Below are 16,604 nucleotides of genomic sequence, written 5' to 3'. Positions count from 1 at the left end.
CACCAATATTTATCACCTGTTGGTTCTTGCATGCAGCAGAACTAAGCAACGCTGTAAAGGTTATAAATCTTGAATTTCCCTAAGTAATCTCTACAACAGGGCTTCTCACAACAGAACCTTGATAACTGTATGGTCACTGACTTCCTGACTGTGTGTTAAGCCCCGCCCACCGGCCTAGAGGTGTGTTTGCTAGAATCACTGGACTCTGATCCACAGGTCTACAACTCGATTTTATGACTGTATTCGCAGAATAAACACACAAGACCCGAAACTGGCACCACCAGGAGTAACATCTGTTCTGAGGGAATTTATGGCCACTTTGTGGGCAGCATGAGACCTGAACTGTGCTAGCAGAACCATACTGTTGCTTTTATGGCGTGTTTGTCTATTGGCTGCTTTCGTAGAGATAACTAACTTCCCTTGTGATATATTTAGACATGGAAGTAAATAATGTGATTATAGGGAGAAAGAATACAGTTTATGTCAAAAAATGTTCATCCATTGTCTATACTAAGGTTATTATAGCTAAACAAAACAAACAACTGAAATTGAGAAAACGGTAATTAATGGAGAAAAACTCTAATTAATTGGAACTATATTGTAAGTTATATAACTAAAACATACTGAAATCAGAGAATTGATACGCTCCATTTTCGTGTTTATGAATCTGTTTATTACCCTTTCAAAATGGTGCTTTTTCCCTACACAAGCCGGCATAATTTGCCGTCATCTGCACTCCATAATCCTCCTGGCGGGAATCACTAGTCCGCAAATTATTGTACTTACTTATTTGCACACAGCTTCTATATTTAAGTTTAATTTTTGTTGAATGTTGCGTTTTTTGCACTTTGAGTTAGTTTTCAATCATTTAATGTATTTTGTACAATTTATAGTACAATAATTTTTATTTAATGTCATCAGGTAAATATGAGAGAAAAACGCCTTGTTTCATTCTCTCAAAAACAATAATTTAATTAAATAAAATTTAGCTATTTAATTTTAAATAAATAGTAAAATTATTATTAATTATTTATTAACTGAATAAATAAAAATTATTGAATTTTTATCTAAATAATTTAATTGACAATATATTTAAAATTTTGTCAATATTTAATATATCAATTAAGTAACTAACCCTTATTTAATTATTGTTTAATGATTAATAATTAAATTAATTACTTAATTTTTTAGTTAGTAAAACAATTTATTTATTAAATAAATAAATGGATACAATTAATTTGGATAATAAAATGATCATGTTTAATCAATAAAATAATATTTTTATTAATAAATCAAATCAAATCAAACTTTATTTGTATAGCACATTTCAGCAGCAAAGCATTTCAAAGTGCTTTACATCAAATCAAACACAAAAATACAATGCAACATAGAATCAACAATAAAAACACAACACCAAGTCAGATTCCGTCAATGAATTTGCAATTGATTACGTTTCAAATACAACTCTAAATCATTCAATAAATGAATGATTTAATTTTATTAGATTATACAATATGGCAGAATATAAATTTTTAAAACGGATCTGTAAACATTTTCAATATTTTTGACTGAAATAAAAATAAGAATGGATCCCACCCGCCCAAAAAATCCAAGAAGAAGAAGCTGACGTCATCGCATGCGACACTTGCACCCGGTGAGTAGAAACCTGAATCTGTCAAATGTACTATAAAACAAACAAAAAAATAACTCCAAAGTGTTACGTTATAAAGTTGCTGACGGCAGTTTTAGGACTAAATGGTAGTAGGACTGTGTCGCAAATGGTTGAAGACATTTAGACACGTTTGTAACATTTCTATTTTTGCTGGAAGAAATACGCGGGATGCTAGCTACATTAGCCTCTTGTAGCCAATAAGGTGCAGCTGTATCTGTACTTAACACATTTAATTAGCCATGATAGAGTCACAGAGGTGTTAAAAAATAGAATAGACTCATCTTCGTTCCTAGATCATCAGTTTTTGGACACTTAGGTAGCGGTACAGCATTCAATGAGAAAACCCTTCTTGTGAATTATTGACGCGAAGGGGTTACCTGATGCGTCGCTCAAGAATCAATTTATGACGAGTTGGGAGTGAGAATGTGTTGGAATATAGGACGTCAACAAGTTTAATTAGAACACATTTAATAAAATAAGGAACGTTTTTTTTATATTATGTTTACAGAAACTCCGACCTTGCATTATGACTGCATGTTCTCTGAATGACATACATCGATAAGCATGTTTTCTATTGCTTCAGATAAGTGAATTTAATGTCAAGATGACCAGACAAACTAAAGAAAACTGGCACTTTATTCAACATCTAAAACATCAGCTAGTTCACATTCAAACTGATCTATTTATTACACCAGTTTCTCTGACACTCCCCTCTGCTGCAGCTCACTGATAACCCCTCTAGAGATGCTGAATTAAACAGAACTTTTTCGTGATGCAGACACTGCCAAGTTTGCCTTTGAGAAACCCATCAATAAACGTGTTTACACTCTTCCTCCATAGCTAAAAGCGAGCATTCATGCAGCCGTCAAGGGATCAATATTAACGTTAATGTGCCCTCCATGCAGTTTTTCCTCCTCAGGTTGGCCCGGGTTTCTCCTCCTCTCTTCATAACTGGACCCGGCCACAGAGACATCAGTGTCTGATAACATGGAGCGGCTTAATGTTTAGCCTAGAATCCACTCTCATGCGCACGTGCACACACAAAGGGAAGCAGAGGGATTATAAAGGCGCACAGATCTATACACCGGCCAGGGATGAAGGGCAGAAAAGTCGCAGTGGGAGGGAGAAGTGGTCGAGGTGAGAGTTATTACTTTTAATTGCATTTAATTAGCTTCACAAACTGAAATTTCAAGCCTCAAATAAAATTCCTCACCTTATTTTCACTTGAATTGATCTCAATTATGCGACTTTATTACTAATGTTTAAATTGATCAGAAGTAATACACACTTGTACGTGTCGTTGTGTTGATCATCTAAAGAGTTTATTCGCACAGAGTGAAGGCTTGTTGAAGATTAGCCGTGTCTTTAATTTGCTAAACAGGACTATTAGCTTGTTAATCCACATTAGAGGTGTGTCCTGTAAGCGGAAAACAAAGGAGGAGCATTATGCATGGAACAAAGTGCAGCAAAAACGATATTAATAAAACCTTATCATGTTTCAGAGTGTAATTTGTTACACACCTTCATTTTTCTCACGATAACAGAGAAAGGTTTCAGTAAGGTAGTTATATTTGTCACTACATACCCTCAAAATGAGTCATTGCTCTTCCAGGATGGAGTGAATAGATGACAAACTACTTTATTAAAAACAAAAATGGTGTACATATATTTAGTTAAATCTTTAAACAAGTTGCACCGATTTGTAAGCATTGGCAAGTGACTATTCAGTTTTTTATTCATTGCTCCATCCACTAACAGCAAGTCAGACCCGTGGAAAGATGCAGCCACCACTTTGCGTAGAGGTTGGGATTATTTTTTGGCTTGGCAGAATGACCATGACTTCTCCTTCAAATATCTATCTTGTAATCGTGAATAATTATTTTATCCTTTTGACCAATTTATCAAGTTTTCTTAAGAAGGAATTGGCCATACCCATTAAGGAAGCTTTTTTGGCAATAAGTCAATGTTTTTGGTGTCCAGAAAAATAGCAGTTTTAAAAACGTCCTAAATATTAAGGGATATTCGACGGGAAAAGTCCTGTTACCTAGCAACCCCAACAGAGGTCCGCTCGTCACCTAGCAACACAAGCTGAGTTCCAGCACATTTGGTCAGCTGGTTTTACTGCTGTATTCACTGTACAATGGCTGCTGGAAAATCTAATGGGATTTTTTTGTAGGTTTACTTGTTCTGAAACCACTTGCAGCATTCTTGTTGGTTGTGCAGGAGGCTCCACTCTGCTTTTCAAAGATGTAGAGTTGTATAATTGGGCATCTGTTTGCAGCCGTTTTCATTTGCGAGTGTGAATGTTGAGTTTGGGGGCGCGGCTAGCAGCAGTTTATTTTGATTTAAAGTGATCAAAGGTCCTAAAACAGCTCATGGGCAGAACTGAGCCGACTGAAATCTCATCATCTTAGAATCATTTTGTGCAAATGAAAATGTAATAAACCTGTTTTGTATAGGCCATAAACCTATTCTAACCTGATCAAGAAAGCATAATAAACCACTTTAATGGAAATTTGCTAATTGGAGACAAATAATGAGCTATTTGTTTGTAATTATAAGCTGAATGTTTGGAATAGAACCCATGAAATGGCTTTCAAGCTAAAAAAAAAAAAAAAAAAGAAATCACAGTAACAGTTAGGTAAAGCGGTGGCTGCATCATTCTGTGGGCCTGTCTTGCCAAGACCAGGCAAGAACATGTTTTTTACAGCCATTGTAAAACCTTTTGTTTTTACTTCCTGGCTAGCATCTTTAGACGTTGCTTCAATATTTCCTCATAATGTTCTGTCCTCATGACATTTGAGAACGCCTATTTAATTAAGTTGGTAAATTAAAGTGATTAAAATTTTGTTCCTGTTCCTAAAAAAGATATAGAAAAATTCACAATTTTAAAATATAACTTGCTGTTTTTCTTTTTAAATCAGGTAAACCTGATTCATGCAACGCTTGTCTACACAAATTTTTCTGCTTTACTTATTTTACTAAAATATTGTAAATATTTAATATTTGTTGCTTATTTAATAAGTAAAAATAAATAAAAAAATATTAGTTTTTGTTATTATAATTCAGAATTAAATATGAACAATTTTGTGGCCTTTATGCCAAGATGTTTGGTCACCATTAGTTAACTTAGTTCCAATAAATGACGTCAATCTGTAAAATAGGAAAGTTTAGGTTGTCCCACTAACTGAAAAAGCAGCTGTATTTTCTTTTTACCATAACCTTATATTAAAATATGACTCAGCAGACCAGGGTTGGGAGTGAAACTGCAGTTTTTACGAGCACCCATCAGTCATCCCGGTCCAGACGTCAGAGAAAAGCTGCAGTGTGTTTGCGTCAGGCTACTCGCTCGTTCAGACTGCACGTTCACCTGATGGGTTTACCTGAAAATCTTCATATTGAGTCTGAAAAACTTTGTAACTTCTCATAAGTTCAGTCAGTGGAAACTGGAGGAGGGCACAGCTTCAGGCTAAAGTAAAAGTCTTTCAGATAAAAATCCTCTTACGCTTTAGCTAATGTTGACTACTATGATGTAAAATTTACTCCTTACACTATTATATGTTTATATTTTTTTCATGCAATATAGAGGGATTTCTCTTTAATTAAGAAGTCAACACCTATTAATAGCAGTACAGTAATACTTCTGTGATGTATTCCACCTGACTTTAACCAGATAAAATTAAAATTCCATTTTATATCAATCTAATTCAAGAATTAAACCTTTTTTACATGAAATTACAAATAAAAAGTCACTCACCAGAGTAAATCAACAGAGAAGATGCACATCAATCTTTCATCTAGGCAAACTTTTCAAAAACTCTTTTGCCAAACTCTAATGAATGAACCCATGAATTAATTAATTTTCTGCTTTACAGTGTAAAATGTTTTGATGATTCGCAGTGATAAAACGTTCCTCTGTGACTCAGCTGTGGTCCCTGATGTTTGAGAAATTACAGCATCCTGTAGATCGTTGTCGTACATGTACAGTAGCAGAGGCCGGGTATTTCCTGCAGCTGTGAGAAACTGTACAGAGATATCAGTTCAGTATCAAGATCAACCTTTAAATCAAATCAGGGTTGTTTTTTTTTGTGTGGCACATTTCAGCAGCAAGGCATCTCAAGGTGCTTTATTTAATAAAAACACAAAAATATAAAGGCATAAAATACACAGTTACTTGATTAACATTTTTATGTGTGAAATAGCTATTTGCTAAACTGCATACATATTGGTTTCATCAAATGTAGCTTTCACAAACTAACACCCAGGCTGGTGATCTAAATACCATTCACAAACGTTTTTCTTGGCAGAACACAGTCAACTGATTTAATCCCTTCAGGCGACCTCAAAACCCATCAATCCTGTCTAGGTGCAGCTTTATTTTTAATGACTTTTACCTATTGCCTAATAGGATTGCATTTTAAGTATTTCATAACTTATGATATTTACAAATAAATAATAAACAATTCTGTGTTCTTGACTTACATCCACTGACTGGCTCCTCTTCTCAACTTGTAGCAGATATATTTAAATCATTTGAGTAATTTCTCAGCATTTAACTTCATTCCAAAATCTGGTTGATGTGTTTACATTATTCAACTAGAGTCAAGGTCAAGCTGAAGGACATTTTTTGCAGTGATCTGATCCTAACAGGTTCTGAAATACTTTAAAAAGCTTTACATATTCCACCCTGTTGTTTTTTTTTGTCAAGCACATTGTTACACTGAGGTGTGGTGTGGGAGGGAAACAAATCTGCAAACTTGACTGTACAACAATCAAAGCTGATTTATTGGGCCTCCAGCATCATAGCACAGTTCAAAATGGCAGCTTTCCCATCAGCCAGTCTCTGCTACAGCCAGCAGTCCACCTATATACTGGTTATCCCCACCTTCTCAATTTACCCCCAGCGAGAGACCACCTGCTGAGGGTGAGAAGGGAATTATATATTTATCTGATTAATATTGTAAATATCACCATATTTATGTTTATATTGTATATATTTCCTACATTGTTTGTACTGTTGGATCTGACTTTTAATCTAATTGTAAATGTGTACAGTGACAAACAATAAATTGAATTGAATTGAACCTTAGGAGGCTGCACAGTGGTGCAGTTGGTACAGCTGTTGTCTTGCAGCAAGAAGGTCCTGGGTTCGATTCCCGGCCTGGAGTCTTTCTGCACGGAGTTTGCATGGTGGGTTCTCCGGGTTCTCCACAGTCCAAAAACATGACTGTTAGGTTAATTGGTTTATCCAAGTTCTCCCTAGGTGTGTGTGTGTGTGTGTGTGGGCGTGTGTGTGTGTGTGTGTGTGTGTGTGTGTGAATGGTTGTTTGTCCCGTCTGTCTCTGTGTTTCCCTGCGACAGACAGGCGACCTGTCCAGGGTGAACCCCCCGCTTCTCGCCTGGAACGTTAGCTGAAGATAGACACCAGCAACCCTCCCAACCCCATTAGGGTCAAAGGGTGATTAGAAAATGGATGAACCCTTAGGGAGCAATAAAGTATATTCTATCCTGTTCTGAGCTCAGTCCATTTTCCAATTTACTATTTAAAAAGTGACTGAAAGTTCACAGCTGTCCTAAATTAAATCACATAAAACTTTCCATATAGACTTTCAAGACGAACTAGTTTCAGTTTGTGTGTGTGTGTGTGTGTGTTGCAGGGACTGTTGGAGACGAATCCCCAGCAGAGCCTGACAACCTCGGCCCCCTTCCTCCTCTCTCAACCTTGTTTCGTCTCTACGTTTACGCTCTGCACGGCTGCCTCTGCGAGGTGGCCTTCACCGCCGTGTACGACTGGTGCAGCACCCGAGACCAGAGGCTGCCGGGACACAGCAGCATCTGGGCGCTGCCCATGTACGGCTCCGCAATCTTCTGCATGGAGGCCCTGAGGGCCCGGCTGCTGGCCCAGAGGCGCTCCCTCCCTGTGAGGCTGGTAGTTTACACTTCATTCATTTACATGTGGGAGTTCAGCTGGGGCGTGGGGCTGAGCCTGCTGGGGGCCTGTCCGTGGGATTACTCAGCCCATCGCTACAATCTTCGAGGACTGGTGACTCTGGATTACGCCCCAGCCTGGGCTGTTGCTGGATTTATAGCAGAGCAGCATGTGATTAAGAATACGCTAAGGATAAGATTGAAAAACGGCTGATTTCATGGTTACATTAAGTTATGTCCTTACAAAATCACCCACGTGACATTTAATGTCATTTTTAGCTGGAACACAATGTTAGTGTATTTTTAACACTGTCATAATTTAAAATTTGAATATTTTTTTGAATCTTCAATGAATTTGTCAATGAAAAAATGACAAATTTCATGATTATCTTAAACAATGTCCTTCATAACATTTTATGTAATTTTTTTTTTTTGCAGAAACAACACAATCATATTGTATTTTTAACATTTAATAATTAAAAAGGTTGAGATTTTTAATCTCCAATTAACAATACACTAAAGATAACATTGAAAAACGGCTGATTTTATGATAATCTTAAACCATGTCCTTCCAAAATCTCCCAACTTTTAGTAAACATCAAGCAATCTCAGTTCCTGGTTGTGAACTGAAGTATAATAGAGTTAATTATGTATTTAACCTAAAATTACACGTATTCTACCATGTTGTCTTCCATGTTGCTGTTTTGTTTTTATTTAATTTCTAAACTAAAGTAAACCTACGTAACATTTGTTGTCTTTTTTCTTTTTTTTTTTTGAAGAAACAACAGAATTAAAACCTTTTTGTATTTTTCTGCTTCTGTCTGCCTCGTCTGGTCCTACTGGAGTAAAAAACTGTTTGGATTTTGTCCAGGGTGGTAATGTGTCTCAGCACGCCGCTTGGAAGAAAATGGACACATTTGCACGGTTGTTAATTTTCAATATTTTCTTTAAAAAAAAATCGAGATAGTTTGCACAATATTTGGAAAATGAGAACCTGGCAACTATCTCACTCAGGGTTTTGTTCCTGGTGCACATCGAAACGTGTGTTTTTGGATCTTTCTCGTTCATTTTTCTGTCACGTACATTTCTCCCTGAGGTTTGATGACGAAGATAGTTTTCAACACACTTCCAGTAGATGCCAAGAAAACAAGAACAGGCGGAAAAATTTATCTCATGTCATTTTATTCCGGTTAGCTTAAAAACTGACGGCGGTTTCAGAATCAAGTTCTTCTTTCATTATCCTTAACTTCACTAAATAATAAAACTAAAACAAATTGACATTATTTATTACCATTATACAAAGCAATTGAACAAGATATTGTTTTTCTTAGTAAACGTACTTCTATAAGGATGTTTGTACAAAATTCACCCCAGATGTCATTAACAACCCAAGTCCATGCATTAACTTAAGAAGAATTAAGTAAAATTATACATAGAAAATGTGTTGGGGTCCACAGAAAGTCAAGAAAAAAGCCCCAAAATCACCTTTTTTCAGGTCTGACCAATATAAATTTAAACATAATTTCCTCTGCAGTGATCGTCTATGAAACGTTTTCTCATTACTCAACAAACATGATGGGTCAAACCAAGAAGCTCTTAAGAACTTCACAACCTCATTTTTGCTAAACTTATTTCTCTGAAACTTAATTTCAAAGAAATATCCACTCAACTGCAATTGCATAACTTACTGTGCAAAACTCCACTATTAAAAAAAACCCATGATAAATATCTTTTAAGGTTTTCTACAGAGTATTTAGGGAATCCAATGAAATATCAAGAGAAGACAAGTTTGCAGGAGGATCTGGAGTGAATTTCACTCCTAAAACACCAAAGAACAAGAAGAAGTGAGGTTGGTTTTGAGCATAAAGTGCTAGGAAACATCAGATAACTAAAGGAACATGAAAATGTAGTTTTTCATTAAAGAGCTGAAGATGAAACCCACATGAAAACTCTTTCTTGGTTGCAGGGAAAGAAAAAAGCTGGAGGCTTTTCTACTAATGCTGATAAAATTCAGTAAGTATGTTATTACTTTCTCCTTGTATCATCAGAGTTGAAATAGTGGAATGATTTGTTTTTTTGTGTGTGGATTACTTGGTTTGCTACTGACCTCTGGTGTAAGTTTCATGTCAGTGTCGTTATTAAAAATACATGTTTTAATAAAAAAGTTCACACCTTTAACACTTCTATGTATTTAAGTGAATTTTGAAGGTGTGTAGTTGACAATTAGGTTCTCTTCCGCTCTGGATTTTGCACGACAGCCAAGGCCACAGTCCCCTCATTCCTCTGCCACTTGTACCTACAAAGGAAACCTGAATTACATGTTTGTACCAGAATTTCTACCAGAATCATACTAATTTTCCAAGAAGACAACATTAAATTGCACATGCTCTCATTTTGCCTGCCTGGGGCTTTCTGGTGTGTGCAGCATAACGCCAAGGAAACATCACAAATGCTCATATTAGCACATTTTCATACTCATCAGAGTCTGAGACGGTTCCAATGAATTTGTGGTTTGTCAGTGTGGTGAGAAATAATTTAAATTCTCAAGCACAAACAAATTGTGCTTGTTCTCAATTGTCTTCTCTTTAAAGGGTTGCCAGCAATGGGAACTGTTAATCCAATTCAATTTGGTATTTATTATTTATTGTAAAACAATAGACCTCAGCAGGTCTCGGGTCGCATACTAACTGTGAATGTATCTGAAAAATTAGAGGTGCTCCAATTTGTTCCTTCTGAAAAATCATCACCCTAGCTTACATAAAATCTCAAACTCAACAATGGAAAAAAAAATGTTTCTCACATTTTTCATAAAGGTTTAATGTAATGAAAGTCAATATCTTTGGAAAACAGCAAATTAGCACCAACACTTTCGCCGACTGCCAAGCGTAGTGCTGGAGGGGTGATGACTTGGGGTGATTTTCAATCCAAGGATGTGAATTTGAGGATATATTTGTTTTAATTTGTAGTATTACTACAGTCAAATTTAAAAGTTCTTTGATATTTCCAACATGCTCGTCTAAAACTGTGTTTTTCCATCTATTTGGTGAGTTAAAAATCTCTTGCGGAGGCTCTTGTAGGGATCAAGTGAACAGCGCTGCTTCAATTCATTCCAGTTTATCTGTTAAATCCATAGTTAGAGGTGCAAACAGACACAGCAAACAGCAGAGAAAATAGAAGCAAAACCCTACAATCAACAAAAGAAATACAAATGGAAAATAATATAACTGCAGGAAAAAGAAGCAAAACACACAAATGAGAGCAAGTGTAAAAAGCTGAAAACTTGCACCGCAAAAACAGAAGTCCTCCAGACCACTAGGGGGAGCCGTATGGTTTCAGGCCCCCAGTAGAGATTGTATGTCATAATTTAATAGGATTTACAGAAAAAAGTTGGAGGAAGAAAGAAAAAGTCTGTTATTCTTTATTCGTCTTTTACAATAATACAGAATTCATTTATGATGGTAATATTACTTACTCCAGACTCCCCCTAGTGGTCTGGAGGACTTCTGTTTTGTGGAGCGAGTTTTCAGCATTTTGTGCTTGTTGTTTTTGCTGTTTGTGACATTTTCTCATTTGCTTCCATCTCCTGTGGTTGCAGCACTTGTTTTGTTTATTGTAGGTTTTTGCTTTTGTTTTCTGTGAATCCAGCATATTTTTTGCAGTGTTTGTTTTTTGTTTTTTTTGTTACATTTGTTTTTTGTGTTTGTGTGGTTTACCGTTTGCATCATTCATGTTTGCAGAGTATTTTGCCATTTGCACTGCCTTTGTACCTGCTGGTAACCTTATAATACAGTTTAATCTGTGATTATGTACATATAACTTAGTAATATTTCTACAATATCCAGAGAGTTCAAAGTACAGTTTCTCATTTTTTGACCAAAGATTATTGTGTCAAAATCCCAGATACATCATACATCAACCATCAGCAGATGGCTGCTCAGAGTGTACCTGGTACTTCTGGAGGTTTATTCCTGTTAAAAAGTAGGCATTCCTTTCCACGGTCGTCACATACTTGATTGAACTGATGGAAAGTTGTTGATAGATAAGTTGTATACAAACTACCTGACTTGAAAATCTAGCTTAAAATCTGTTTCTGTGTTTTGTCCTAATTTCCACCCAATTAGCTAACATATTCTGTCAAAATCAGCATCAATATCCATTAAAAGTTGTATCTATGTATGTAATGTACCTGGAAAGCACCAGATAATTTGTATTTTTAATATTATCTCTTAAAATTGACTCACTGGCTCTGTTCGGGGATGAGCAAACTGTCTCCTGAAGTCAAACTAAATGGCTGCTCCGCCATGGTCACTGTTGAAGATCCCTCCTGGGAGAGACAGAGAGAAGATGTGTTGGTAGGATTAGCCGTTAGGAGCTTATGGTGGTTATTAGAGGAGTTGGGACAGGAAGTGTGTACGTGCCATTTGCCAAATCCACAAATCAGTTTGCTGGACTGAGGTCTCTGTAAGTCCAGGTCCAAACACCATTGCCTGTCAAAGACAAAGAAATAGAGAACCTTGTTTTAATCATTATTATTATTATTATTATTCTGTTTGTACAGATGCACTAGTCCAGACATTTTAGTTTGATGACCAGGAAGTCTAATACTTTGTTGTTATTGAGATAGGATTTGTTGTAATATAACCAACCAAACATAAAACAAAAACATGAGACTTTATTCTTAAATAAATAAAATTTCTGCTGGTTTGTTTAGGTGAATCCAATATTCAGACCTGCAGAAACATGCAACTTCTAGCACTCCCTCAAACATGCAGAGGAAGCACTAAAACTATAATTTGTCTGTAATTCAACACCTGCTTTTAACTTCTGAAAGTCAAGCTTTACCATGTAATAGGCAGCTTTCAACTTGCAGGGTTTATAGATGTGATGTGAGACAGAGAGAGCAGATTTAGTTTATGGGAAACTTCAAGGGGTGTGAATACTTTTGCAAGCCGTTTTATCAAAACTGTTATTAGAAGGGATAAGACAGGCTTACATTATGATTCTGGAATAGCTCAGTATATTGAAAATGTGTGCTAATCTGTGATTAAAAATCAGGCCTGAACCCAACTAATTTTAATGAAATATTACCAATTACCTACAAAAGTGTGATTGTATTTTAGGCCAGAAATATCTCAGAAGCTTGTTGAGGCTACAAAACCCAAGTAAGTGGGGTTCAGCTTGCTAAGAGACATTTAACCAAATAAGAATGAGGTTATTTGGATTTATTTGAGCTTATATGTGACAAAGATTCAAACTTTGTGAACTCAGTTCTTGTTTGTGTACGTATCCATTTTAATAAAACAATCTGTCTTTACAGGAAGCTCAAATATTTATGTTGTAGAGTGACACCTCCTACCTCTGTCTCAAACTGAGCTCCAAAGATGTTGATGGGCCTGCCGTTAGCCAAAGATGGCCTCTGTTTGTTAAGCCAGTCCTTGAGGGAAAATGGTGTCATCACATTCATGGTGTTCATCTGGAACGGAGGCTCTCGGAAAACTTCATCTGTTCACCCGAAAACAAAAATGGCAGCAGTTTACTCTTTAGAAATGTAGCAGTGTTCATATTAGACATGTGGAAGTAGAAAGCAGAAATCTCACTTGGATCCGGTTTTCCCGTCTTGGCCTGGTTTGATGCCATGAATCTGTGAGCGACAGATCAACCGACATCATAAGCTTCACTGAATCCTGATGAAATAAAAGTAGAAATGTGTCTCACTCTTTGATAATCGGAACCAGCTGTGTCCCCAGATTCTCGCAGTAGAACCATCTCTCGAACAGGATGTCGGTGGTGTTGTCCACGTAGTACCTACAAGAACCAACAGGTACTGGTGACTCTGACGCACTTAAAAACGCCCAAATCTGTGAAAAACTGTAGCTGCGACAGGATGTGCCAAGTTGAACAAGCACTGCAAAAACACAAAACCTTACTGAGTAATTTTAGTCTAGTTTCCAGTGCAAATATTTTATTGCTTTTGGAATAAGACAAACGTACAAGTAACTTCATACTGATGAAAATGTACTTGTTCTACTGGCAGATAAATTAATGTCTTGTTATTAGTTAAATAATCTATATCTTGCTAAAAAGTTACTTATGAGTTGGTCTTATTTCAAGTTTGCTAAAACTAGAAATTAGACCAAAATTACTTGGTAAGAGTTTGTGTTTTTTCAGTGTGCATACATATATTTGAGTGAAGTAATTTTGAGACTGTATTAGAAAAGGAGGAGTTGAAATGAGGGAAGAGGTGAGTAGAAGAAGAGAGGTGAACCTCAGGCAGTCAGTTTCAGTCAGCAGTCGCCTTCGCTCCACCACCAGTCCAACGGTGTTGGCTTTTCTCTGCGGAGAGTGGGGGATTCGAGCTGGGAGCAGAAACATCTAAAAGTGAATAAAAAAAATCATACAATGGTGCAAAGATTATAATTCAAGTGTGTTTTAATGCTCTACAAAGAGAAAAGACAGATTTCTGTTCCAGATGTTGGTCAAACGTCAGCGCTTACCTCTCCTTCTTTGATGTGAACGTCCTTGTGGAGGCCATTTTCAATCACCTTCAGACACATGTCTCCCTTCAGCTGGAAAAACAACTATTTCAAACAGAAAAAGACAGAAAATGGGTTAAATGTCGTCCTTTAAAGGCTGCAGTTGCCCAATCTGGAGATTGTGCGCTGAACATGAACGCATCAGATTTCACCTTTCACATGCAAGAACTGCTTTCCTTCCCCTTCCCTCAAAATGTCCTTTTAGCTTTAGCCACTTATTCAACATAACTGACAAGATATGAATGTTAGTATACAAAAGAAATATTTGGTCTGACGGTTTATCCATGCATACTACAGAAATCTTTAAAATATCCTAAATATTTATTGATTAAACTCTGTAAATCTCTATTTATTGGAATGATTGTACTCAATCATGAGGCCAGAGTAATAAATTATTGACATTTTTTATCTTTGAGAGTCAGAAGAATGTAAAATAATACATTTTTATTATTTACTGTCTAATGGGACATTTTCAATAGGTTTGGGCAATGTGGATTTTTTTCATGCCACATCCAATTTAAAAACAAAAAAGAAATTACAAATGAAAGAAAATATTTTCACAAAATGGTTTTATTTCAATTATCAGTTAACTGTAAGAATGTAGCAATACTATTAGCAGAATAAAGATGCAGTTTTACCAAAAGAAGATCTTAAAATTAAGAGAAAAATCAATGGAATAATTGGTTATTAAAATAACTGATAGTTTCATCTTTGCTGCAAACTTATCCTTCCAGGGTCATTGAGTGAAAAGTAGAGTACACCTTGGTTAGGTCACAGTCCATTGATAGACAACAACACAGAGACATAAGACAACCATTCACATTCTTAAGGACGATTTTGAGGGATGGATTAACCTAACAGTCATGTTTTTAGACTGGAGGAAGCTGGAGTACCCAGAGAGAACCCACACATACACAGAGAGAACATGCAAACTCTATGCAGAAAGGCCCCAGATCGGGATTTGATACCAGCTGCACCACTGCGCTAAATACAGCCAACCAATAGGGACTGTTGAAATTTTCCAGGCTTCTCCGAGTTGTTTTTGGAAAATGTTACAAATTACGAATGAGTAAGTTTGCAAGTCTAGACAGCAAAGGATGCCAACAACAAGAAGGACCCAGTTAAAGATTATTAGGGACACGGTGCCAAAATACACACTCAGCATTTCAGCGGCAAGGTGGAGTTTGCCCAGGTTCATGGAAGATAAGGCAATGATACGGGGAAAGGAGACGCTTAATCAGGCTGTGTGAAAACGGCTAAGGTTGTATTTATGTACTTTTTATTTCCTACCTCCTCCCCTTCCTCTATATGGTAATCCTTCCTGGTGTTAGGACCCCCAACAAACATGACGAGCAATTGGGAAAAGTGCCTGAGAAAAACAGAAATTGAAAGGAGTCATGTGGTTGCTGCATGTTCACACACATCTAACATGTCTGGTGTAAATGTCCCAAACAAATCAATCATTGAAACAGATTTCACTGGCTAAAAACAAACCATGTTACTCACATCAGCTTGTTGCACACTGGTGGTAGAAAAGCATCTTGGTTTTCCGCTATCCACTTTTCCACATTGACCAGAGGAACTTGGCTGCTCATTTTTTCTAAATGACAAGCTTTGGATCTTGCAGCAGGAAACTATTTGACTTCCTTTTCTTATAAATGTTTAAATGTGGCAATATGAACAGTGCAAAATGCAGAAGTGAGACAAGTGGGAGTTAGACAGTGGGGGAGGAGCTGTCCTGTTCTTTTTTTTTTGTTGTTGTTCACAGGTGAAAGTTCACCAGTACTTTCATAATCAGTAACACAATACTGCCTGCAGTAACTAAAGACACATAGAGGAAAACTTTCAAATTATTTTAATCAAATTTAAAGTTTTTCCCTGTCTTTTTGTATAAAACGTGCTATTTTTGATGTTTTTTGGTTTTTAACTATTGGCTTACACAAATAAAAACAGCATAACTTGGAATTTTTAAGACATGCTAGATCAACTGAGAATGCAAATAAAACTTTTTGCTTTCTCACATTATTATAACCTATTGCGATGATTATTTTATACTTTGTCATAGGAAGAGATCTGATTTGAAGCAGATTTGAAGATGTCTTGCAGATCTCAAAAAAGTTTGTCATTAAGGACCAGGATCACCTTAGTGAGTTAAAAGTCTAGATAAATAGATATATCTTTATGTATTTATTTTTAATAGTGTCTTCGGAAAAAAAAAAAACGTGTGAGAGCGTTTCACAATATTTTGCACACATATTGTTCAATTGTGGTGAAACGTTTCGGCTGAAATTATTTCTCCACTGTCTCCACTAGAGGAAGCTGTTTCATACGGTATGCTTTACTTCAGAGGCTTTTGTGAAAAACTTATTAAATATAAGGATGGATGGAAATAACAGTTTTATTCATAGACAATTACTGATATTACAAGACAGAAAAAATTGTAGACAAAGTTCTACAATGAGAATACTACA

At 36.3% G+C, this 16,604-nt stretch overlaps 2 protein-coding genes across 2 annotated transcripts; one reads left to right on the top strand and one right to left on the bottom strand.

Annotated features, from left to right (window-relative positions):
• The first annotated feature begins 2,758 nt into the window (after nt 1-2,758).
• Nucleotides 2,759-8,633, top strand: LOC122842191 (transmembrane protein 229b-like). The gene is made up of 2 exons (XM_044135834.1): nt 2,759-2,809; nt 7,330-8,633. Exons 1-2 carry the CDS (start codon nt 2,767-2,769, stop codon nt 7,812-7,814), a joined length of 528 nt encoding a protein of 175 aa, XP_043991769.1. The 5' UTR covers nt 2,759-2,766; the 3' UTR covers nt 7,815-8,633.
• A 132-nt stretch (nt 8,634-8,765) lies between these two features.
• Nucleotides 8,766-16,542, bottom strand: haao (3-hydroxyanthranilate 3,4-dioxygenase). The gene is made up of 10 exons (XM_044135833.1): nt 15,640-16,542; nt 15,424-15,502; nt 14,095-14,178; nt 13,866-13,972; nt 13,316-13,405; nt 13,198-13,241; nt 12,957-13,102; nt 12,019-12,087; nt 11,842-11,924; nt 8,766-9,896 (listed from the first exon to the last, which is right to left on the bottom strand). Exons 1-10 carry the CDS (start codon nt 15,726-15,728, stop codon nt 9,824-9,826), a joined length of 864 nt encoding a protein of 287 aa, XP_043991768.1. The 5' UTR covers nt 15,729-16,542; the 3' UTR covers nt 8,766-9,823.
• Nucleotides 16,543-16,604: the final 62 nt, after the last annotated feature.

Source organism: Gambusia affinis, linkage group LG13, assembly GCF_019740435.1.
Source record: "Gambusia affinis linkage group LG13, SWU_Gaff_1.0, whole genome shotgun sequence".
Lineage (NCBI taxonomy): Eukaryota > Metazoa > Chordata > Actinopteri > Cyprinodontiformes > Poeciliidae > Gambusia > Gambusia affinis.
The sequence above is the reverse complement of the archived record's forward strand: the minus strand, read 5'-3'. Positions and strand labels throughout refer to the sequence as shown.